Consider the following 24106-nt stretch of genomic DNA (forward strand, 5'->3'; position numbering starts at 1 on the left):
TAAGTTAGAAGCTGATTGGTTGCTTTGGGAAACTTCTTCACTTTATTATGCTGCTTTCACACCGCAAAACCTGCTTAGACCAGGTATTTAAAACGTTTTTTTTTAAAACGGGTCAGAGCAAGTTTAACCCCTTTTACATTGTATGTAAATACCTGGTCTAAAGCAGGTTTGCGGTGTGAAAGCAGCATTACCTGTAAATGGTGTCCTCCATGTTCTGGGAGGCAGCGGCCGGGTCCGAGGTCGGAGCTTGATTGGAAATAACGAATTGCAGCCCGTTGCCGCCACTCACTACGGTCACCCCTGCAGAAAGACGACTGAGCTGATTCTCCTGTCCCCGCTCCCCGACCAGATCGCACACATCGGCCAATTCCACCCCGATGCCAGTCTCCCCTACAACCCGTCCACAGATGCCATGGCAGCCGCCACACACTCTGCCCACTGCGGCCAACCAATAGTCTAGGATCTGTGTCCGGGCTGGGTCAGGGATGGGCATGGCCAAAGAGCGCCTTGGACGTCCGTTGCTTCTTGCTGGACAGATAATCCGCCCAATCTTGTCCTCAGTCTCCCTATCACAGGCGGGCCCTCGGTCTCACTGACCAATGGAGTCTGCGGATCGCACGCAGCTCAGACGCTGGCAGGGCGGAGACTGAGCGGCGGCTCTACGGTGCAGTCGCCGCGGGGCGGGGGCTGTGGGCATATAAGGACTCGTCGCTCCATAGTCAGCCCCGGTATGTGAGCACGGTATGTGAGCATTAGCTGGTCCCCTCTGAGCCAGCGCAGTGCATATGAGCCGGCGGCTCATTAAATATGCACTGGACCAATAGTGCTCACTGCTACCTGGGTACCAGACCCGTTCAGACCGCAAAAAAAAATGGGTCTGAAACGGGTAGGACCCTGCTTTATTACCATTTCCCAAAAAAACCCGTTTTTTTGGAAACGGTAAAATCACTTTCACCTTTCAGACCACACAGATTACCGTTTTAAAACGGTTAAAAATCGGCAAAATACCATTTTTTTTAGTGCGGTCTGAAAGGGGCATTACTCTGCAGGGCATGATACATCTCCCCCTAACTGATATTTTGGCATAATAATAATACAAGAAATTGTCTATGGCTCAACAAACCCTGTTTCCCAGCAGCAGATTTTCTATGCCGCAGGTTTGTGACAACTGCCTCGATCATTGGCTGCTTTATCTGATGGTTTTAAAGGGAGCCAATTAAAGTTGCTCCAATGGGAACTGATTCTTCTGTAGGTGTGTTCCTGTTTGACCTATTAGACTCATGGAAATACTAAGGAGTACATTTACTAAAGCTTCTAAAAATGAAAAGAAGCGATGTTGCAACCAATCAGATTATGTCTCTCATTTCTCTATTGCATCCTAGAAAATGATAGGCATAATTTGATTGGTTACTGCAGTATGGGCAACACCACATCTTTTCATTTTTAAAACCTTTAGTAAATTTACCCCTGAGGGCCAGATGCACTAATCTTGAAAAGTGATAACATGAAAATTGATAAAAAGCCAGGAAACAGCTCCTAACTGCCATGTCACAAGTTGTGTTGTGGGACTGATTGGCTAGTTGTTTATCACTCTCCACTCTCCCCTTCAATTGTCTGCCCAGCTTGCAGGGGTTTATGGCTAGGGGACTTGGACGCAATTTACAGTATTCACACTGGCTTCCTTGACTTTAAAAAGAGCAGTCTCCCAGGGGAGGGGAGAGGTGGGAGTGACTGGTCTTATTACGCTAGCTAAAACAGGACAATGGGGAAGTTATGTGAGCGTCTAAGTCCCTTAGCCACTATGGCCAATGAGCTGCTGGTTGGAATGATAATCTGTCCTTCTCTAACTATATAGTGCAGCACTGGTGTAAACGAATGCTGCTATAGAATTGCTGTAGCTTAACCCTATGGACACCTTAAAATGGACTTAAAGCTTAATTTGGTCCAATCAACTCAGAACTGGGTTCTTATGGAAAGGGAGACATTTAGCTACCAGGGTATATGAACCCTGACTTTCTTAGACCCCTAGATGGCTGATTGTAAGCTTCAGAACCCATGGTGGGTCTGCATTAATGGGCCCATTATAGTCTATGGGGATTATATGTACACTTTGCACCCTGATACTAATTTATATGACACGGCAAGGGAAGTAGCAAGCACCCTTGCTGCTGGGGTCCCCTCCAATTGTCTGCCCAGCTTGCAGGGGTTTCTAGCTTCCTCTGCAGCCAGGGCGCCATCGCCAGACTGCGGGGAGGTGACTGTGAGCAATCCCGCACTCAAGTGGGTCAGCTCCTGCCAGGTGCTCAGCTCCCTGTTGGACAGCAGTGCCGGTAGGGCACCGAAGCTGCCAGTTGATCATTGCAGCGTCTGTCAACAAAAACAAATAAAACTAAAAGTCTGGCTCTATTTTAATTTGGTCCTTTATAGATTTTTGTTTTTATAGCAGCAGTCCCCAAATGTGACTGTTCCCCCCCCCCCAACAAAAAAAAGAAATATCTTATGGAAATTTCGGATTTCAGTAAGTATTTGGACCCAAAAAGAGATTCGGAAAGTGAGGAACTGCGCTTTAATGAAATAGAGACACTCAATAATCACCGTCAATGCAACCTGGCTGCATCAATTCTGAGTCTCACACCATTTGTATTTAAGCAATAATTAGCATTTTATTTTACTGTAAAAAATCAATAAAAAAACTGTAAAAATATGAATAACAATAAACATGCGGGTATCAATTTGCAAATAATCTATGCAGAGAGAGATCAAATTAAACCATATATTACACCAATGGTTTATATATGGTATATGGTTTAATTTGATATATATCTGCATACATGATCTGCAAATTGATACCCGCATGTTTATTGTTATTCATTGACGGTGATTATTGAGTGTCTCTATTTCATTAAAGCGCAGTTCCTCACTTTCCGAATTGCAGCATCTGTGCCTTTGTCAGCAGCCCCTGTGTGTTTTAACTAGCGTAATGAGACACACCTCCACCATTCCCCTTAGACATGCAAAACCTATGCCTTTGGGAACTCCAAAGATGTGAGCTTTCACCATGCCCTGTTTCACGCTTGGTAGCCTTTTTGTTATCCCGCTCGGTGCTCACGTCTGGCCTGCTCGTACTGTCCAGTATGTCATTCATACTGTAGTGTAATTCTGTGTTTAACCAGTGTAGCATAATGAGATGCACAGACAGCAGTACCCTTACACAAGTGTAAACTATGCCGTTGTTAGCTCCATAGATGTGGGCTCCCATGAAGCCCTGGTTGAATCCCGGTAGCCATTTTGTTAACCTGAGTCTGGCCTGCTACGGTACTGTATACTCGCTATCACCATAGCCCGTTATACATTGCGTAATGAGACGCACGTCTATGCAATGGTATTTGCTCAGAATAATGTCTATTTAACCTACTGTGCAGTACAGTGTTGTACAGTAAAGTAGTTCTTGCACTATAGTGCATTTCAATGGACACTTCGCACTGTGGCGAGACAAATGCCATAGGCAGCATAGATGACGGCGGCTCTACCTGCATGGTATGTTCTGCTGTGGAGTATTGTTCTTATACTCTGATGGGATGCAGTCAAAATCCCGACGGTCAAAATCCCGAATGGGTCATAATACCGACAAGGACAAAATCCCGACATTTAAAATACTGACAAGGACAAAATCCCGACATTTAAAATCCCGACAAGGTCAAAATACCGACATATAGAATGTACAGGTGAAACAGTCAACATGACTTTGGGTCGATAGGTCACAAGGTCGACATGGTTTTTTTTAACCGACATGTGCCGACAGGCGGTATTTCATGCCCTACCATCCACTAGGGCAGGGCTGGGCAACACCGGCCCTCCAGATGTTGATGAACTACACATCCCAGCATGCCTTGCATCAGTTTCAGCATGGCCACATAGCAAAACTAATGCAAAGCATTCTGGGATGTGTAGTTCATTAACATCTGGAGGGCCGGTGTTGCCCAGCCCTGCACTAGGGCGTGGTGGGAGAATAAAATAGTGTGCCCGAAGGGGCTGCGGTTCACTTCCAACTGTGTCCATGTCGACTGTGTCGACATTCGGGTCCAAAAACAGTGAAAAAACCCATGTCGACCTCGCGACCTGTCGACCGAAAGTCATGTTGACTGTTTCACCTGTACATTCTATATGTCGGTATTTTGACCTTGTCGGGATTTTAAATGTCGGTATTTTGACCTTGTCGGGATTTTGTCCTTGCCGGTATTATGACCCATTCGGGATTTTGACCCTGTCAGGATTTTGACTGTCGGGATTTCATACCGAATCCACTCTGATACCCTGTCTCTGGAACATTTTTGCTATGTTTAATTTGTGGTGCCTTATTAAAAAAAGTTTGTTATAATACGAAATGGGAAAAGTCTAGTATGCAAACCCTGCCTGCAACATGGCAGTTATGAGCTGATTGTTTGGTACTTTATTTCTCTCTTCATTTTATCATACTCCAAGCATTGATAAATCTAAGGGGTAAATTTACTAAGACGTGAGTTCTACTGAAGACGGGATATCACTCATAGCAACAAATAGGATTGTATCTATTTTCCTTTACAAGGTGCTAAATATATCCAGTAAGAAGTAGAATCTGCTTGGTTGCCCTGGGCAACAGCCCATTTTAAATAGAACTCCCATTTTAGTAAATGTACCCCTAAGGGTCTGATTTAGAAATGGACAGGGATGCATTTAGGGTGGCCAATCCAGGGATGGGATCCCAGGATTTGGCCGCAAAATTGCTGGGTTTTCAATCTTGGTATAGGAGTTTTCCAGTCCCGGGATTTTGGGATTAGACTGCGTGTGCCGCTGCACATGTAAGTAAATGTACGGAGCGGCTGCTTTGGAGGGGAGGCAAATCCTGGGATTGAGCATTTTTTCAATCCCGAAACCTGGGATTGAAAAAATGCCACGGGATTAGCATCCATAGATATGTTGATGTTGCACACAGACAACGGATGGACATATTTTATAATGTCTTATCGGTGGGTGCTATCCAAGGCAGTAAGTAATGAAAGGTTGCTGGCACGTATTAAAAAACAATAACCACATGCAAACACAAGGGCTGTGAAAGGAGCCCATCCCTGGGGTGAGTTGGAAGTGATCACTAAGGCGGGGTTGTAAAATAAACATCCCTTTCCAGTAAACAAATGGAAATAAAAATATCCATCCCCGTCTTATCATTGCCTGGGTTTCGGCTATCAAATAACACTTCAGGGTAGCACTTGGAACCTTGGATAGCAGTTACATGCCACAGTCCGATGAACCCAGTCTACGGAGATCAAATAATACCAAATGGATCAGACTACAGGATTTGTGAATGCTAGGGGTAAATGTATTAGGCTCCTGAAAACAAAACAAGGTGATGTTGCTTGTCAGTGTTCCTGCGTCCATTGGGCCTTATTCAGCACGGGTCGTTAATCTGAGAAGTTTCAGTTGACTGTGAGCAGTAAGCCGCCGCACAGACAGACAGAAAGAATTATGCCCCGTGCAAATTTACAAATGGATCGCAATCCACTCGCAGATCCATACGCAAATCCTGGAGGCTTTGCCGTCCCCAAACGCCAGCTTCCTGTCAAACTGTGGCTACGTTGTGTTTAAGATCCATACATGTGCAATGCAAGCGGTATGCAAGCGCAGTTATTCCATAATCGCTGAATTGTCTAATTCTCTAATGCTGAATGAGACCCATCGTTCTGTTTTATAACATCTGAAAGAAAAGTTTCATTATTATGGGAACACCGGGTTAGTAATTAACTCGGCGTTCATGGTCCAGATATATTTACTAAGCTCCTCTGGCTGTACTGTATGTAAAGGTGAGCAGAGCAGGCTGTTGATCATTGACAAGAATTCCTGAATTAAAAAATCCATTTTGATTCCACAGAGTAATTAATGACATGATGAAGAAAGTCAAATGAGGTGAATACATTTATAGCACTATAATATAGTAATAAAAGCAAAAGACAAAGGTCACACATGGTATCTAGGGCCTTATTCTAGTTCACTCTTTCTGACAAATTCCTTCTTAGATGGACAAAACCATGTGCACTGCAGGTGGGGCAGATGTTACTTGTGCAGAGAAAATTAGATTTGGGTGGGATTTTACTTCAAAGTGAGATCTATGTTGCAGTGTAAAAATAAAGCAGTCAGTATTTACTCTGCACAGAAACAAGATAACTCACCTAAATCTAATTCTCTCTGCACATTTTACATCTGCCCCCCTGCAGTGCACATGGTTTTGTCCATCTAAGAAGGATTTTGTCAGATAGAGTGAACTAGAATAAGGCCCCTAATAACAGGTTAGTGGTAGTGGAAATCGTCCAACCCAATTTATGTTCTGTGCTGAAGCAGAATGTCTCCTGCCTCAGTTTGCAGGTCATTGCTCTTGATAAGTTCATACCAGACACCTGGAGGCAAAAATCATACGCAGATGCCGTCTCCTATTGTGCATGCACAGGTGGACTCCTTGGTCTTTATCCTGGAAGTCCAGGGCTGCCAGAGGGAACGGGGGATCACAGCAGGTATAGGAGATACCTGCTGTGGTGGTCCCTTTATAAATTTGGGGGATACTTAATTGAGGCTATTTTGGGGAAATAGCTGCAAATATACAGTACAATGAGAAATGGGCCCTTCAATCACTGTATAAGGGGGATGCGGTCAGCATCCTGGCCCTCAGGATGCTGGCAGTCTGTATACCGACACCCGATTTCCGACTGCCTCCAGAAGACCAGCACTGGAACTTTGAAAGGATCAGTATGCAGATGCTGGAATTCCGACAGCCAGCACCGCGATTGGTCAGTATGCGTGGCAGCCTAGGTTACGTCTGGGGAAGGGGGATTAGGATTAGGCACTAGTGGGGTACTTAGATTTAAGCATCAGGGGAGGTATGGTTAGCGTCAGGCTGTGGGAAGGAAGGGTTAGGCTCCTGCATGGATAGGGTGAGGTGGATAGGGAGAGGGTTAGAATCTTTATGGAGCCTCACTGGGTATTATCCGCATCGGGATACCAGAGTCGGTCTTTTGACGATTGAGGATAAAGTATGTATCCCATAAGGTCCTACTCTGCACTCCTGTAATTACAACATAAGGGGCAGTAAATAATATGTATACATTGAATCAGTGTTATTGCATAAGGGTGCAGTGTATGACCTAGTCCAACTTGTCCGAAGGACACTCACTTACGATTTGGCACTTGATGTTGGGGGAGAATTAAAAAAAAAACATTCAAGCTGAGAGAGCTCACTCAACAAATCTGCTGTTTCCCATTTGGGTGCCCACTGATTGGCTGAGACCAATTAGAGGCCACCCATGGGAAGCAGAGCGGGGAAAGTGCCTCTCCTGCCCGGCGCTTCCCCGCACTGCAGATACCGTAGGTGTGTGCCAGCGGTGTGCTAGGTACACAACTAGTTCGGATGCATCAGACTGGAATTGGAGGTCGGATGGGCTGCACGTAGGATAACTCGTACATGCAGCCGTCAGTGACACATAGTGGGTGCTTTTTAGCACCCGCGATGTATCGCATCCGATACTAGGCTCTGCTGGCACACTCCTCTATGCAGAGCGGGGAAGTGCCAGGAATGAGATGCGCTCTCCCCGTTCTGCATCCGCGGCAGGTGGCGGCAGGAGAACTCCATACAAAAGAACGGGAGACCGCTGAGAGCTCTCTCAACCAATCAGTAGCCGCCCATTCTTTTGACCCTGAGTACAGTTCCATTCTTTGTATTGGTTCCTATCACTCTCCTCTGTATCACATTTCTCGTTTCCCTTCTTCAACACTTTCTGGTTCTCCTTCTTCCACCTTCACTATCTCTCTGTTTCCACCCTTCACCCTCCCCTGTGCATCTCTGTCACAGCTGGAGACATCAAGGTTCAGAACAATTGACGTTCTTTCCAACTTGATTATATCATTTTTTATCAGCAATCTATTTTATTATCTAGATAAATTTGATACACATTAGCCTAAAGCGAAAAAGTCCCAAAAATCTCCAGGGCTGATTAGCTAGTATTGGCTCTTGTGGTATCCTGGGGATTGTAGTACCACAACGGCTGCAGAGCAGGGGTTGTAGACCTATTATGTATTGAGAATAAGTATTCTACAAACGAAAGAGAACATTATATATACTGTAACACCGTGACTATCATTCTACTTCAGGTATGCCTATTATTACACGGGCCTAGGATTTGGAGTGCTTCTTGCTGCTTACATCCAGATCTCCTGTTGGACGTTGGCAGGTGGCCGGCAAATTAAGAAAATAAGAAATAATTTTTTCCATGCGGTTCTGAGGCAGGAAATCGGCTGGTTTGATGTAAATGATGCAGGAGAACTGAACACCAGGCTGACAGGGTGAGTACAAATCGTCATTTGTCAGCTGCGCGGTACAGGAATAATTGTCTATTGCAACTATCAAAAGTGCAAGAAGTGCAGCTGCTATGGGACCCAGAGCTGAAGGGGGCCCATCTTTATTGTTTAAGTAAGGTTTTACACATATTTATCACCATCAGTTGCTAAATAGGGGGACCAGTGGCGTAACTATAAATTTTGCTCCCCCTTGCCAAAAAGTTTGTGGCGCCCCAACAAACCAAGAGCCCCCCCCAGCCCCTCTCCAGCATGTTTCCCCAGTGTGTGACGCATTACAGAGAAGCTGAAGGAGGAGAGAGGAAGAGTGACTAGCAGGCACTGCTGCTTCCCTTGGGTCCGACGCATCCCAGGCCGCCCTAGCATGCCTATCCATCCACTCGCCCATCCTGTTCACAGTAGCCAATAGCCGGCTCTTTGTACAGTCAATTGAATCAGTGGGGGGATTTGTCGTCTCTCCCAAGAGTGCAACTGCGCTGCGGCTGACTCGCCTTCGGTGCTCAGTCAGGGAGAGATGTATCAAATAGAAAATGCGGTAAAACCCTGGTTTTACCGCATTTTCCAATGTATCAAAAATGATACTGCACTGAAGGGTATCGCCACCTTTGGGTGGTGATACCCTATAGAAGCCTATGGGCTTCTTTTCGCCGCCCGCCGATGCAAACCCGCCGCCTCGCCGACCCCCCCTCTGGCTTACCTTCCTGAAGGGTCCTCCTGGACCCCGGAAGGTAAGCCCTGCCTCCCCCTAGTGAAGCAGCTGGACATCCTTCCGGCTGCAGGGGGGAGGAGGAAGCGCCGGGGACAGCATGCATAGCTGTCCCCGGCGTGAGGGGAGAGCGTGGCGGCAGGGAGGTGACGGAGACCCCCCGCACACCGGTGTACAGGTATCGCGGGGGGCCTCCGTCACCGCACCGCTATGCCAGCCGCATATGTTAGTACATATGCGGCAGCATCGCGGCGGGGGGGGGGGGGGGGGGGGGGGCGGCGAAGGGCTGCGATGTATTTTAATAGTGAGCAGCGGCAGGCAGCAGCATGTCAGTGCGTTGAGCGAGTGCCAGCGCCCACACAGATCCTGCTGCTGTTTGCTACTCCAAGCAGCAGCTGGGGCTGCCTTACAGTAGTTACGCCACTGAGGGGGCCCTTAAAAACCTTTGGTATTCGGCCTATGAATATCTAGTTACGCCCCTGCCTTGATAAATAGTCTCCATATTTTTGGGGATTTTTCTTCCTCTTATGTTACAAAGCAGATTGCTGTTTTCATATAAAGGGAAGCACAATAATATCTGTATATCATTTACCTGCTGGAGGAAATACATTTAACTGTGTGCGCCAAATCAAACATCATCTTGCCTAAAGCGATCAGAAAAATAATACACGTACACCCGTTAAGGCCTTCATTTTTACACAGTGTTCCTTTCCGTTTTTTTCTTAACCCCAAATAAAAGGTACCCTGGTGGCGTTGGTATGGCGTTGTTTGAAAGATGGTAGTACATGATAGTAATACCAACTTCCCTCAGCAACGCCACCTGTCTTCCAACACAGGTACTTATTGATCTACCCTCATATGTTTTCATTTGTTTTTCAGGGATGTGCAAAAAATTAATGAAGGAATTGGCTCAAAAATTGCCCTGTTGATTCAGTCATTAACTACTTTCCTGACCGGCATTATTATTGGGTTCATCAAAGGCTGGAAGTTGACGTTGGTTATTCTGGCAATTAGTCCACTCATGGCGCTGTCGGCTGCCCTCTGGGCAAAGGTGGGAGAGTTTCCCTATTTTTATTTTCCTTTGTCAAAAACATGTAACTTTTTGTTTATGTGTCATTGTTTGTCCACAGATATTGTCAGCGTTCACTAACAAGGAGATGACCGCTTACGCCAAAGCTGGAGCGGTGGCTGAGGAGGTCCTTGCTGCGGTTCGGACTGTCATAGCCTTTGGTGGGCAAGATAAAGAGATCCAAAGGTGCCGGCACTCACTAACAGCGGCACTGCCGCTATCACAATAGAGTCTTGTTGTGAATGATGGTTATATCTCCTTTACATAGTGTTTATGGGACTTGCATCTATGTTACAGGTATAAAAAGAATTTAGAAGAAGCCAAAAGGATAGGGATCAACAAGGCCATCACTGCCAACGTGTCCATAGGATTTGCATACTTAATGATATATGCATCCTACGCATTGGCCTTCTGGTATGGTACCAGTCTGATTGTAGCTAAGGAGTTCTCTATTGGAAATGTGCTCACGGTAAGTAAAAGCTGTATACCAGGCATGTCCAACGTTGGCCCTCCAGATGTTGTGAAACTACACATCCCAGCATGCTTTGCCACAGTTTTGCTATTAGAGAATGCTAAAACTATTGCAAAGCATACTGGGATGTGTAGTTTCAAAACATCTGGAGGGCCAACATTGGACATGCCTGCTGTATACATTATATTATGCAAATATACGTAATAGTTTATTAGGCGTTAGCACACAACCCATGAATTTCAGGAGTAATTTCATTATAGAGTTGTGTGTCATCTGCTGTACATTGAAGTATACCCTCAGGCCTATGTACAGTACAATTCAGCAAGTCTCCATCTCTCTCCCTACCTAGGGCCCGCAGTATTTATTAAGCCCTGTTAACCATGGAGAACCAGCAGATATCTCATGAAATAAGTAATATAGTTATATAACACAAGCCTATTGCAGAATATCTTCTGCACGTGACACAAAATCGCAGCCTACCGCTATCACCCTGCAATGGGCCTAATTCACGTTTGTACGCAATGGCCCATGTTCCAGCTAGTAAGAGATCAGCAGACTGCGCTTGTTCCAAGGTGCCGCTGTGATACTGTTCCCAATGAGGATTTCATAGGAAAGGGATTGGCAGGAAGTGACCGTTTGAAGGTGTTATCGGTTGAGTGATGGCAAAAACTCAGGCGTGTCATTGCCGTCATTGGGGTGTGCGTCTGCTGTCAGCTGCGGTCACGTACGTGCAAAAATATGGCACCTGCGATGCTACTGCTGGGTCCAGTCTTCACAGCCAAAAGAATCTGCAGAGACCCTGCGCCCGGCGGTGCTGGCGAAGCCACCGCTTGGACATTGTTATGCCACTGAGTACTTACAACATTGACCAACTTTGTGCATTTCATCTGGTTAAGGTGCCCACACACAGTAACATTTTTTAAACAATATGGCCCGTTCCAACCGATCAGAATGATCGCTCGTTTAAAAAATTACCATGTGTGGACTGGATGACGGTCCGATCATTGATCCTGCTGATCCCTTCATCAGGCAAAAGTGAACGACCCAACCTGCAAGATCATGGCCACATTGTTCCATGTGTAGACATGATGAACGATGTGGCCATATCCTGACACCAGCATCTCCCGCACCCCTGCCTCCCATAAACCCCCACTGCACTGCTGCCGCTGGCACACAGAGAGAGAATCCGGAGGCGGCAGGAGATTTCCAAACTCCTATGCAATGAAATGAATAGGGCAGCCACTGACTGAGAGAATAGGAGTTTTGAAATCTACCTCCCTCCGCTCTCTCTCTCTCTCTCTCTTATTTATTAACAGGAGCGTCTTTTACTGGATCCCCTGTCCTAGTGAGTGTTCCCAGTTCTCTAAGAATACATTCCACATCACTGGAATGTTGGGTTTTGGTGTGCCATTGGTAATAGTACTAAATAGGCCCCAAGTGAGATTGGATTTTCTGCACTTCCATTCTTATACTCAGGGCCGGTGCAAGGCACCGGAGCGCCCCAGGCGAGTCGGGGTGGGGGCGCCCCGGTGCCGGGGGGAGGGAGGGGTACCTGTGTAAAAAAATTGCTGCCCCGGTGTCCCTGCAGTGCTGGGGCGGTCAGGGGTGTCCGTGCCGTAGGGGTACCTACGGCGCTGTCATGGGTATAAAGCTGGCTGCGGCCGGCGGGGTCCCTGTAGTGAATAGCAAATGACTAGCGCTTCCGGCGCCGCCGCGCGCATAGCGCTAGTTATTTGCTATTCACTACAGGGACCCCGCCGGCCGCAGACAGCTTTATACACATGACGGCGCCTTAGGTACCCCTACGGCACGGACACCCCTGACCGCCCCAGCACTGCAGGGACGCCGGGGCAGCAATTTTTTTATACAGTTCGCTGGGGGTAAGGGGCGAACTGCTGCCCTCCAGGTGCCGGCGCCCTAGGCAAATGCCTAGAGCTGCCTAGTGGTGGCGCCGGCCCTGCTTATACTAATTTCATGGAGAGGTTCCGTGGCCATATGAAGTCTTATAGAAGGTCATAGATGTTTTATGTTTTTCCATATACTTCCCGGTCTGTTGGGACGCCCCGCCGTGTGAGTGTCCCGATCTTGAAGACCTCGTTGTTGGGAGGTATGAATCCATCCTTCCCATCCATCACGTTTTGGCTTTGTCTCCCTTACCCTTTCCTGTGATTTTAAGATTGTTAAAAATAAATAAATGAAAATAAGCGACTGGGACTATTATTTGTAATATACCCGTTATAAGCAATGACATCAGAACATTGATATTGTACAGTAGTTCAGGGGTGGCCAAACCAGTCCTCGAGATCTACCAACAGTCCATTTTTTCCAGGCCACCTGTAAATCCAGATCTAGATTTTGTCGGTTAGGAATGACTGCAGCACATGTTTGAAAATGTGACAGTACTGACCGCACCTGTGCACCAGCTAGGGGGTCTGGAAAATGTGACAGTAATGACCGCACCTGTGCACCAGCTAGGGGGTCTGGAATATGTGACAGTAATGACCGCACCTGTGCACCAGTGGTGTGGAAAATGTGACCTGTTGGTAGATCCTGAGGAGCAGTTAAGGCCTACTGTAGGTATACACTTGTATTGCAGGTATAAACATGTACATTACCATAACTTGTACCTGTGGTTTATAGACATTACATCTTACTGTGAATGAGGTGTGTGTATCACAGTACATTATGTAGCATTTCTCCTCATTTACGACTTATCGCAAGCTCCTGTTCCGTTGTTTTATCCATCTTTCAGGTGTTCTTTGCAGTGATTATTGGAGCATTTACTGTGGGACAAGCCGCACCCAATATTGAAGCCTTTTCAAATGCCAGGGGAGCAGCATATACAATATTTAATATTATTGATAATGTAAGTCATTTTTAATATTTCAATCAAGTTTTTTGAGTTTACATCTATAGGCGGTATAATGTAGTTATATTTATAGTCATAGTAGTAATATAAAGTTATTTGAAAATCTCCCTAAAGAAAATGCTTTATAAAAATGTACAAACTTATTACAATAAAACAAACCAATAATGTAATATATGCCCAGGTCATGTTCTGTCCTGTCTATAGGGCTCATTTATCTCAATATTTGCGGCTAAATCCCCGTTTTTGGGGGTTAGCTTCAAATATTAAGTATCACCCGAATGTATGTAGGAGGGACTACAGCAAGAATCTCCGGTCCCTGCTGCGATCCCTCCTGAACCGCCGCCGGCCGCATCCCCCATAGGTTTCTATGGGGGATGCAAAGCTGGCCAATGTATCAATATCGGGCAGCAGCGCTTCGCATCCCTGGGCTACCGCCATTCCGAGGTGGCGGTAGCTCATTGTAGCTTATGGGCTACGGATCGCACTCAGCGTACGGTCGGCGGCGGGTCAGCTCTTAACCTCGCATACGCGGTGTCAGGCGCAGCTCATCGCAGGGCCCTATCCAGCCTTTCACACATCCTTCCACGGCATCAATTCTGATTGGTCCAGCCTTTCACACATCCTTCCACGGCATCATTTCTGATTGGTCCAGCCTTTCACACATCCTTCCACGGCATCATTTCTGCTTGGTCCAGCCTTTCACACATCCTTCCACGGCATCATTTCTGATTGGTCCAGCCTTTCACACATCCTTCCACGGCATCATTTCTGATTGGTCCAGCCTTTCACACATCCTTCTGCAACATAACTTCTTATTGTCTTGACATTTGTGTATCTTTCTGACAGTGTTATTTTTAAAAGGAATACCTCCCATTGTTATTTATTTACAGTGTATCTGTTAGATGCAGTTTATTATATTCCAGATATATAATAAAACTATGTTCATTATATAAGCAAGATTGCAAGCCATACTGTATATACAAGTGCTGCAGTGTGTGTAAATACAGGTATTGTATAAATGCTAAACTACTGTACTTTTTTCATACAGGTCCCAAAAATAGACAGCTTTTCAACGGGAGGATTTAAACCCGACAAGATTACGGGAGACATCGAATTCAGAAATGTGAAATTTAGTTATCCATCCCGACCTGACATTCAGGTTTGTGAATCCAATCCGGCATTAGTATAGAACTGTAAGTGAGGACCAGATTGCAAGTCCCTCCAGTGAGCGCTGTCTATGGCTGCAGAAAATCATCTGCAGTGGCGGGGGCCAGAGAGGGACAACACTAGGGGCCTGATTCTTGTCCGTTCACACGGGCCAAAATATTCGCCATTGCGAATGATTGGAGGACAGGCCACCATTCGCAAGGCAGGGTTTGGTGGACTCGCAAGGTTTCGAATTCGCAGCTTTGCAAATCGACCAGAATAACCCCCTTAATGTAGATATGTACATAACAAGTCCCGTTTTATTTCATGTAAATAAAGCGTTTAAAACCAATGATGACATCACATTACTTAGCACACGTTCTCTGGCTCTTATTCTGATTGAGTCGGACGGCTTTGTGTGCGGTTGGACGGCCGATGTTTGTTATTTGCGCATGTGCAGAGGCGTATCTGCGCATGTGCGAATGCGTTGCACGTCTGAAAACGGAGTGAGTTCCGTGCAGAAAATGATCGGTCAGAACCCTCTGAGCAGGGGGTGGAGAGGGGCGTGAAGGGCTGTTTGGGCTCATAACCATATGCGTACACCCCGCGTCTCATGGGCGTTCCGATGAAAACACTGGGAACACCGTTCCCAGCGGCCGTGACTCACGTGTGGGGGTCGGACAGCTGACATAGCCGGAGGTCAGCTGCCCGCCCATATCCCTGCTTTCATACGGAAACATCTCCGAGTGGTCTGGAGCACCATTCGATGGTCGGCGACCATCGGAGGATGGGGGAGGTTCCCACAGATGGAGGAGGTGTTCACACGAAACATCCACTCGTGGTCCGTTCGCTCAGCGTCTTACCGCGTTCGGACGGTGTGAGCGGTCCGTACTGTAGGCGGGGCTAAGAACACTCGGTCCTGTCCGGAAATACACATCCGTCCGAGTCAACTAGAATAAGGGGCGCTGTGGGGAGACTTAGGGCCTGATTCAGTTGCTAATTTTCGGAGCCCATCGATCAGTTATACGCCGCCCCTCCAGAGAGGAATCCCGCCCTTTACAAGCCTACAAATGGCTTAGCACAGCTTGCAAACAATGTAACTGGATCGGGGATTCACCTGCAAATCCAGTCGCAGGAATTTTTTTTAACTTCCCATGCATCTGTGTTGTCACTAATTCCTTCAATGTTGTCATTAAAGGTTTTGAAAGGCTTGAATCTTAAAGTCCCTACTGGAAAGACAGTAGCCCTAGTAGGGAGCAGCGGTTGCGGCAAGAGTACAACAGTCCAACTCATCCAACGGTTCTATGATCCTGAGGAAGGCGCGGTAAGTGCACGTAATATATATTTTTTAAACTCGGTACATCGGCCAAAAATAATAGCGAATTGCTCCAATGTTGCTGTCAAAATGCAGAAAAAGAATACAATTTGAGTTAAAGTTGATATTTTGTGCTACTTTTTCGGTATCCGCTTTATTTTAAACATGTATTTTTCTTGTAGATCACTATTGATGGGCAGGACATTCGGAATCTCAATACCAGGTACTTAAGAGAGATGATTGGTGTGGTGAGCCAAGAACCCGTTCTGTTTGACACCACGATTGCTGAGAATATCCGCTTTGGCCGGGAAGATGTCACCATGGAGGAAATTGAACGAGCCACCAAGGAAGCGAATGCCTACAATTTTATCATGAAGCTGCCCAATGTATGTAATGTTTTATAATATTTTTGAATCTAAAAATGCTTTCTAGATGTAAACCATTATACACTATTAAGCCCACCTCCTGGATTCCTATTGCATAGTCTAATAGGTGTGGGTGGGGCGTGCTTAACAGTGCCTGCGGCGTCGGAAGCATCAAGTTCAACCTTTTTTTAGGACCCCTTAGAGCAGGCATGTCCAACCTGCGGCCCTCCAGCTGTTGTGAAACTACACATCCCAGCATGCCTTGCAATAGTTTTAGAATTCCCTTATAGCAATACTATGGCAAGCATGCTGGGATGTGTAGTTTCACAACATATGGAGGGCCGCAGCTTGGACATGCCTGCCTTAGAGGGTGTTGTCTAGATGTTAAATCTCCTTTTGAATTTTTTAAATTCGATTCCACTTTGGGCTAAACAATGTTTATCGGTTGTACCCCTGGATGTTTGTATCCAATAAATACTTGTCCAACCTTAATTTTAATGTATTTATTGTGTCTCCCGACACCACTTCTTCTGGAAGAGAATGCCGTAAAAATGCTTTTCCTTTGAAGGGTACGAAATCTTCTTTCCTCCAGCCTGAGCTCATGCCCACGTGTCCTGGTCTCCAACCTCAAAGTAGAGTGTCTGACAGTCGTCCCCTGATATATTTGTACATGTTAAGCATTTCTCCCTGTAAACGTCTCTCTCTTCCAGTGTAAACCTTCCTAATTCGGCATATCTGTCCTCATAGTTTAATGACTCCAACCCTTTTATTAGCTCGGTTCCCTTCTCTGAACTATTTCCAGTTCTATAATGTCCTTTTTGTATTGAGGAGCCCAAAATTGTACTCCAAATTCTAGATGAGGTCTAACCAGTGCCTTGTATAGTGGCATCATTATTTTGGTGTCCCTACCTTCCATGCCCCTTTTTATACAGGGTAGTATCTGGTCCCCATACATCTATAGCATCAATACGCCATTCATCGCTAGAAGGCTGGTGCAAGTTAGTCGCCAGGTCCTGTGCAAATCTGCTAGCGTCGGGAGTCTTTTTGTTGAAAATGCATCTTAGTCAAGACGCAATGCGACTAGGATGCACAAGGAGACTGTGCTGATTAATGTCATTTATGACACTTGTATACTGTATATGGGGTTATTCTGGTTGATTCGCAATGCTGCGAAATTCACAGCCTTGCAAGTCCACCGAGCTCCGCTTTGCGAATGGTGGCCAGGCCACAACCCATTCACAGCGTGTGTTCGCATGCACTGGCTGCAAATGGATGTTTAACATAAACATCTATTCACAGCCTGCAGGGGAACACCCTTATCTTTCGATGGTCACTTTTTGACTGAAATGAGCAGGCAGCTGACATCCGGTGATGTCAGCTGCCCACCCTCAGCGCCCTCGTCACCCGGCGATTACCATGGGAACGCCCAGCGTTTTCGCCATGCGAGTATCCCAGTCGTGGACCCCCACAAGAGAGAGTAGCCTTGTAAGTCGGGCTTTTAACAGTCAGGATTCTGACATTGGTCTACTGACCATCAGAATCCCAACTGCCTGGAGGTCCTCCGGCACCTTTTTTGCCCATAGCGACAGCTATATGATGGATCTTTGTAGACCGGTTACTGTATGTAGTCTATGTCCTTGTTTAGTGATGTAAGTATATATTTTCAGAAATACGACACCCTGGTAGGAGCGAGAGGAGCGCAACTGAGCGGAGGGCAGAAACAGAGGATCGCTATCGCAAGGGCGCTGGTTCGCAACCCCAAAATTCTCCTCCTTGATGAGGCCACTTCTGCATTGGACACTGAGAGTGAATCTGTCGTGCAGGCGGCCCTGGATAAGGTACTACAGTAGATCACGGAATCACATGTGTTAAATAAGAGTCTCCCTGAGCAGCATTTCATGGCTACATTAACTATAGCGTAACACAAGTGGTCATAACAGCTTGTATAGTAGCATTCAGTAAGAATCCCCAACTACATCTATATCCAACTACATCTATCCCCAACTACAGTACATCTATCTCCAACTACATCCATCCCCAACTACATCTATCCCCAACTACTTCTATCCCCAACTACATCTATCCCCAATGACATCTATCTCCAACTACTTCTATCCCCAACTACATCTATCCCCAACTACATCTATCTCCAACTACATCTATCCCCAATGACATCTATCTCCAACTACATCTATCCCCAACTACATCTATCCCCAACTACTTCTATCCCCAACTACATCTATCCCCAACTACATCTATCCCCAACTACCTCTATCCCCAACTACCTCTATCCCCAACTACCTCTATCTCCAACTACCTCTATCCCCAACTACATCTATCCCCAACTACCTCTATCCCCAACTACCTCTATCCCCAACTACCTCTATCTCCAACTACCTCTATCCCCAACTACATCTATCCCCAACTACATCTATCCTCAACTACCTCTATCCCCAACTACCTCTATCCCCAACTACCTCTATCCCCAACTACCTCTATCTCCAACTACCTCTATCCCCAACTACCTCTATCCCCAACTACCTCTATCCCCAACTACCTCTATCCCCAACTACCTCTATCCCCAACTACATCTATCTCCAACTACATCTATCCTCAACTACATCTATCCTCAACTACATCTATCTCCAACTACATCTATCTCCAACTACATCTATCCCCAACTACATCTATCCCCAACTACATCTATCCCCAACTACATCTATCCCCAACTACATCTCTCCCCAACTACATCTCTCCCCAACTACATCTCTCCCCAACTACATCTATCCCCAACTACATCAATCTCCAACTACATCTATCCCCAACTACATCTATCCCCAACTACATCTATCCCCAACTACATCTATCCCCAACTACATCTATCTCCAACTACATCTATCTCCAACTACATCTATCTCCAACTACATCTATCCCCAACTACATCTATATCCAACTACATCTATCTCCAACTACATCTATCCCCAACTACATCTATCCCCAACTACATCTATATCCAACTACATCTATCCCCAACTACATCTATCCCCAACTACATCTATCCCCAACTACATCTATCCCCAACTACATCTATCCCCAACTACATCTATATCCAACTACATCTATCCCCAACTACATCTATCCCCAACTACATCTATCCCCAACTACATCTATCCCCAACTACATCTATCCCCAACTACATCTATATCCAACTACATCTATCTCCAACTACATCTATCCCCAACTACATCTATCCCCAACTACATCTATCCCCAACTACATCTATATCCAACTACCTCTATCCCCAACTACATCTATCTCCAACTACATCTATCCCCAACTACATCTATCCCCAACTACATCTATCCCCAACTACATCTATCCCCAACTACCTCTATCCCCAACTACATCTATCCCCAACTACATCTATCTCCAACTACATCTATCCCCAACTACATCTATCCCCAACTACCTCTATCCCCAACTACATCTATCCCCAACTACATCTATCTCCAACTACATCTATCTGTCGACTTTTCAATGTCTTCATTCACTGAAATATTCATGTATTGTGTTTTTCCTAAATTCTACACAGGAAAACTAATCTCATTGTATGGAAGCCAATTATACTAAATAAGGAATGTAATAATCCTTGGGGAGAGATAAAGTGGATGGAGGTAAAGTACCAGGGAATCAGCTCCTAACTCTGATGTTACAATCTGTGTTTGAATGGTGACAGTTAAGAGCTAATTGGCTGGTACTTTATCTCTCCAAGACTAAGTACATGGACCCCCATGGTCGGATAGGACAATCCTCACTGTGTGTTTTGATGTGTAGAACTCTCCATGATTCAGTTGGGAACCTCAAATCAAGTTTCGATAACCAGAAGTCTTCCTTTTCCTTACAGGCTAGGGAAGGCCGGACCACCATCGTCATCGCCCACCGCTTGTCAACCATCCGAAACGCAGACACTATCGCTGGATTTCATGAGGGGGTCATTGTGGAGCAGGGAAGCCACAGTGAGCTCATGCAGAGAGAAGGGATTTACTATAAGCTGGTCACCATGCAGGTGGGTGGAACATTAATCAGAGAGTACAACTGTCATACAGACCTATCTAGTATATACTGTGCTGCTGCACATGTGGCCAGGAACCTCAGGAATATTATGGATCCGGGGCGGTCAATGGTGGTTTGGTGTGGAACCCCCGCATAGTGCCGGCTTTCTCCCTGGACTCCGATAAGGATTATGGGATGTACTGAGGACACCACACATGTCATGGCCTCCCAAGTACAGTAAGTGCCCTACGCAACCATCAGGACCATGTTTGATAAGTAGGATATACAGATAGTTAAAGTGAGGCACGAGGTACTTAAATAGATTCACTGAGTCTTGAAGTAGTAAAAGTAACTCCTTCAAGGATGTAGGGATTTACTGCTGACACCAATAATGTCATAGCCTTCTGAGTAAGCACCAGACATGACCTTCAGGAAAGTGATACGGAGGCTGTACAGATAGTTGTAGTGAGGCATAAGGTACATGGATAGAGGCACTGAGGGCCAGATTTATTAAGCTCGGTGAAGTGATAAAGTGTCTGGTTTTTATCACCGGCCAATCAGCTCATAACTGTGAAGTTACAGGCTTGGTTTGAAAAATTACAGTTAGGAGCTGATTGGCCAGTGATAAAAACCAGACACTTTATCACTTCACCAAGCTTAATACATATACCCCTGAGTATTGGAGTAGCTTTAAGGAGATGGAGTAAATGGAAAGTGGGAATGTGAGAGAATAATATGTTAGAGTATATGGAGGCCCAGGGTGCCTGGAGTGCTGTGACTGTACGAGGCACCAAGAGACTAGAGCAGTGGTTCCCAACCTGGGGTACTAGTACCCCTGGGGGTACTCTGCATACCAGTTGGGGGTACTCGAAAATAATATTGGTAATGGCGGAAGATGAAAAAAAGTATTTCGATGGCAGAAGAAGACCCATTGCCATGAAGAAGAACCATGTTATGTCACTTATGGTTCTGTCTTCAGCGTCATCAGTGTTTCCTTGTGCTTTTGCCTGACCAGCAATCCACGGGGAGCTTCCCATGCTGCCCTCAGACATCAGCAATCATCTGCACTGACATGGGTGGAGGAAGCAGCAGCATTAATACTACAGGTGTAAGTGGGAACCCTGGAGACAATACACAACCAGCGGCTAGACATGGAAGGGCACGATTCCTGTCCGTAACTCCTTAATATAAGGACATGCATAAGGATACGCATACCGCTCACTTCCACTCCACTCAAGTACTGTCTATATTTCAAATTGAGAGGAGGGGGTACTCTTCGATAAAAAGCCTAATCAAGGGGTACGGGAGAGAACAAAGGTTGGGAACCACTGGACTAGAGGATACCATGGCATATTGAAATGAAGAAGGAGGCACTGGGAGGTTTAAGGTAATACAGCTGAATATAATGAAACACAAGTCACCAGTAGTACTGAGGGTAATGAGGGTGAATGCAATCAGACACAAGACACCAAGAGGAACAGGTGACTGCGTGGGAGGGCTACGGAACAGAATCCCAGACTGCGGATCCAAGGCAGTGAGTCTGGCTGCAGGTAGTACAACACAAAGGTCTGGCAAAGAGGGGAGAGGTCCAGCTTTGAGTAGGAGAGGTGATTTGTATTGGGCCAGTAGTCTGATGTTAGGGGTAAAGGGACTTGCATGAAGTGTGGGGTCCAATCCCCATGCTGCAGAAAGAGCATAGTGGACTCCAACTCTGCAAAGTGGCAGATGGTCCATGATGTGGCTCTATTACAGACAGTAGCAGGACCTTTCTTACAGGGTAGGGACTAACATACTCAATGCAGCTCTGGAGTCTGTGTCTTGACGCGCTGCTCGGAAATATCACTCGCCAAGGGCTGCCTTAATAATGGTGGCTGCTGATGCTTCTGCCTTACAGTATCGGCACAACCTTCCCTATTATCAGCAAGAATAGTTATTCCCCTACCTTATGTGTCTGGTGTTCCCCGCACCCCTGAGATCACACACTGAATAAGGCAGGTTCCCTCTGCTTCCTGTCATTTATAATGACAGCATACGAATGATGATACCGGGACCAGTAATAATGTTGCGGCTGTTGTGAGATGATGATATTACATGGGTAGGGGCCACAAACTTTGACCTGGGTCTTGGGAGGTACAGCAGTAAATGAAATGCTTATCTACTGTACCTTGTATAAACTAATGTAGTTATAAAAACTTATTAGCTTTTGAATTTCACTGGGAGTAAATAAGATCATGGTCAGGGCAGAGCTTGCCCGGGCCCCGGTAATGAAGGGGGCGTGGCCTAATGAGGGGGGTGTGCCCCCTATATAAAAATAACCTTAGCAATTACTGTGCGCTAGGAAGTGGCCTGCACAGGGGGCTCCGTGTATCCATCTGCCAGAGTCAGTTACAGGAGGCGTTTGATCAGTGCGATCGCTCCCTTCCTTACAGGCAAGTAACTCCTAATAAATTGCTTCTCAGCAGTTAGAAAAGAGCCTTTATAGATTATAGTGGAATGGCGCCCTCTTGTGGTCCACTGGGGATAAAACATAAAATACTGTATTCAACATTTCCAACAAGTTATGGTTGTCTTCACTATCAATGATTCTATGGTAAAAGCTACACTATAAGATACACATTTTAAGGCCGTGGAAGGTCATTTTTTAAAAAAATGTATAAAAAAAGGGGATGCATTCTGTTTACCTAAAAATACAGCACATATTTCATTGCCTAAGATTCATTTTTTTATTAAAAGCAAACATTCAACTTCACACACACAAAAAAAAGGGGGGTTTGGTGTTAAAAAAATCAGAAAACATTAGCCACGTACCCACGAGTCCCCCACCGATGCCGATATTAGCAGTGACAGGGACCCGGCGGGGGGGGGGGGGGGGGGGGGGGAGGGGGTGCGGGCAGTGGTACACACTTGTCAATGCCAGTGCAATGATATTGAGTGTACACACTAGACGATAATGTGAACAATATCGCTCAGTAAGCGCTGATCTGGGTCCAGGAAGGACCACCCTGTTCCCAATACTTACTTCTCTGTAAGATATTACCAGGAACATGGAGCGTGCGCACTACAGAAATCACAGGGAAAATGGCTGCATTGTCCCCATGTTCAGCAGGAGATTCTGGGCCTTATTCAGATTGAATCGGTACTGCGCACATTTGCACGCAGTACCGATGTTGTGCGTCTGCGCATGCGCAGGCGTGTTCCTGCGCATGGTGCGTGCACCCACAGCAACGTTTCGGGTCGCCGGGTGCACGCACCCATGGCAGCGAGGGGGGTCGGAGATGGGCGGGGAGCGCCGGGCTGGCCCATTACCATATGCTGGGCGTTCTCATGGTAATGAGGCAGTGACGCGGGTGTGGGGGGCGGGTAGCTGACATCACCGGATGTCAGCTGCCCGCCCATATCACGCCAGTGTGCACGCAAATGTAAGTAACTCAAAAGTCGCTTATATAAGCGTGCACACTAAACATCATTCGATGGTCGGTGATCATCGAATGATGTGGGCGGACACCCCAGCAAAGCGAATGGATGTTTATGCAAAACATCCATTCGCTGCTGTGCGGGCGAAGCCGCACTTTGCTGGGGCGGCGGTGGGGCGTGCGTTCGCCGGGCGGGGTTTGGTGGACTCGCAAAGATGCGAATTCGCAGCCTTGCGAATCAACCTGAATAACCCCCTCTGTCACAGCGGCAGCGTGTACTGGCGATTTCAAGCAGCAAGTAAGTGGGACCACACATAAAGGG

The 24106-nt window shown here is 46.3% G+C and overlaps 1 protein-coding gene across 1 annotated transcript in view; it reads left to right on the plus strand.

Moving 5' to 3' along the window:
* The window catches only part of LOC146081253 (ATP-dependent translocase ABCB1-like), a 106247-nt gene that overhangs the window by 43140 nt on the left and 39001 nt on the right, over positions 1–24106 (plus strand). The window contains exons 5-14 of the mRNA XM_083189374.1: positions 8173–8364; positions 9962–10133; positions 10213–10337; positions 10449–10620; positions 13376–13489; positions 14541–14651; positions 15837–15962; positions 16136–16339; positions 17986–18156; positions 20223–20384. Coding sequence (XP_083045500.1) covers positions 8173–8364; positions 9962–10133; positions 10213–10337; positions 10449–10620; positions 13376–13489; positions 14541–14651; positions 15837–15962; positions 16136–16339; positions 17986–18156; positions 20223–20384 — 1549 coding nt within the window. The remainder of the gene's footprint in view (positions 1–8172; positions 8365–9961; positions 10134–10212; positions 10338–10448; positions 10621–13375; positions 13490–14540; positions 14652–15836; positions 15963–16135; positions 16340–17985; positions 18157–20222; positions 20385–24106) is intronic.

Source organism: Crinia signifera, chromosome 5, assembly GCF_055691185.1.
Source record: "Crinia signifera chromosome 5, ASM5569118v1, whole genome shotgun sequence".
In the NCBI taxonomy this organism is placed as follows: domain Eukaryota; kingdom Metazoa; phylum Chordata; class Amphibia; order Anura; family Myobatrachidae; genus Crinia; species Crinia signifera.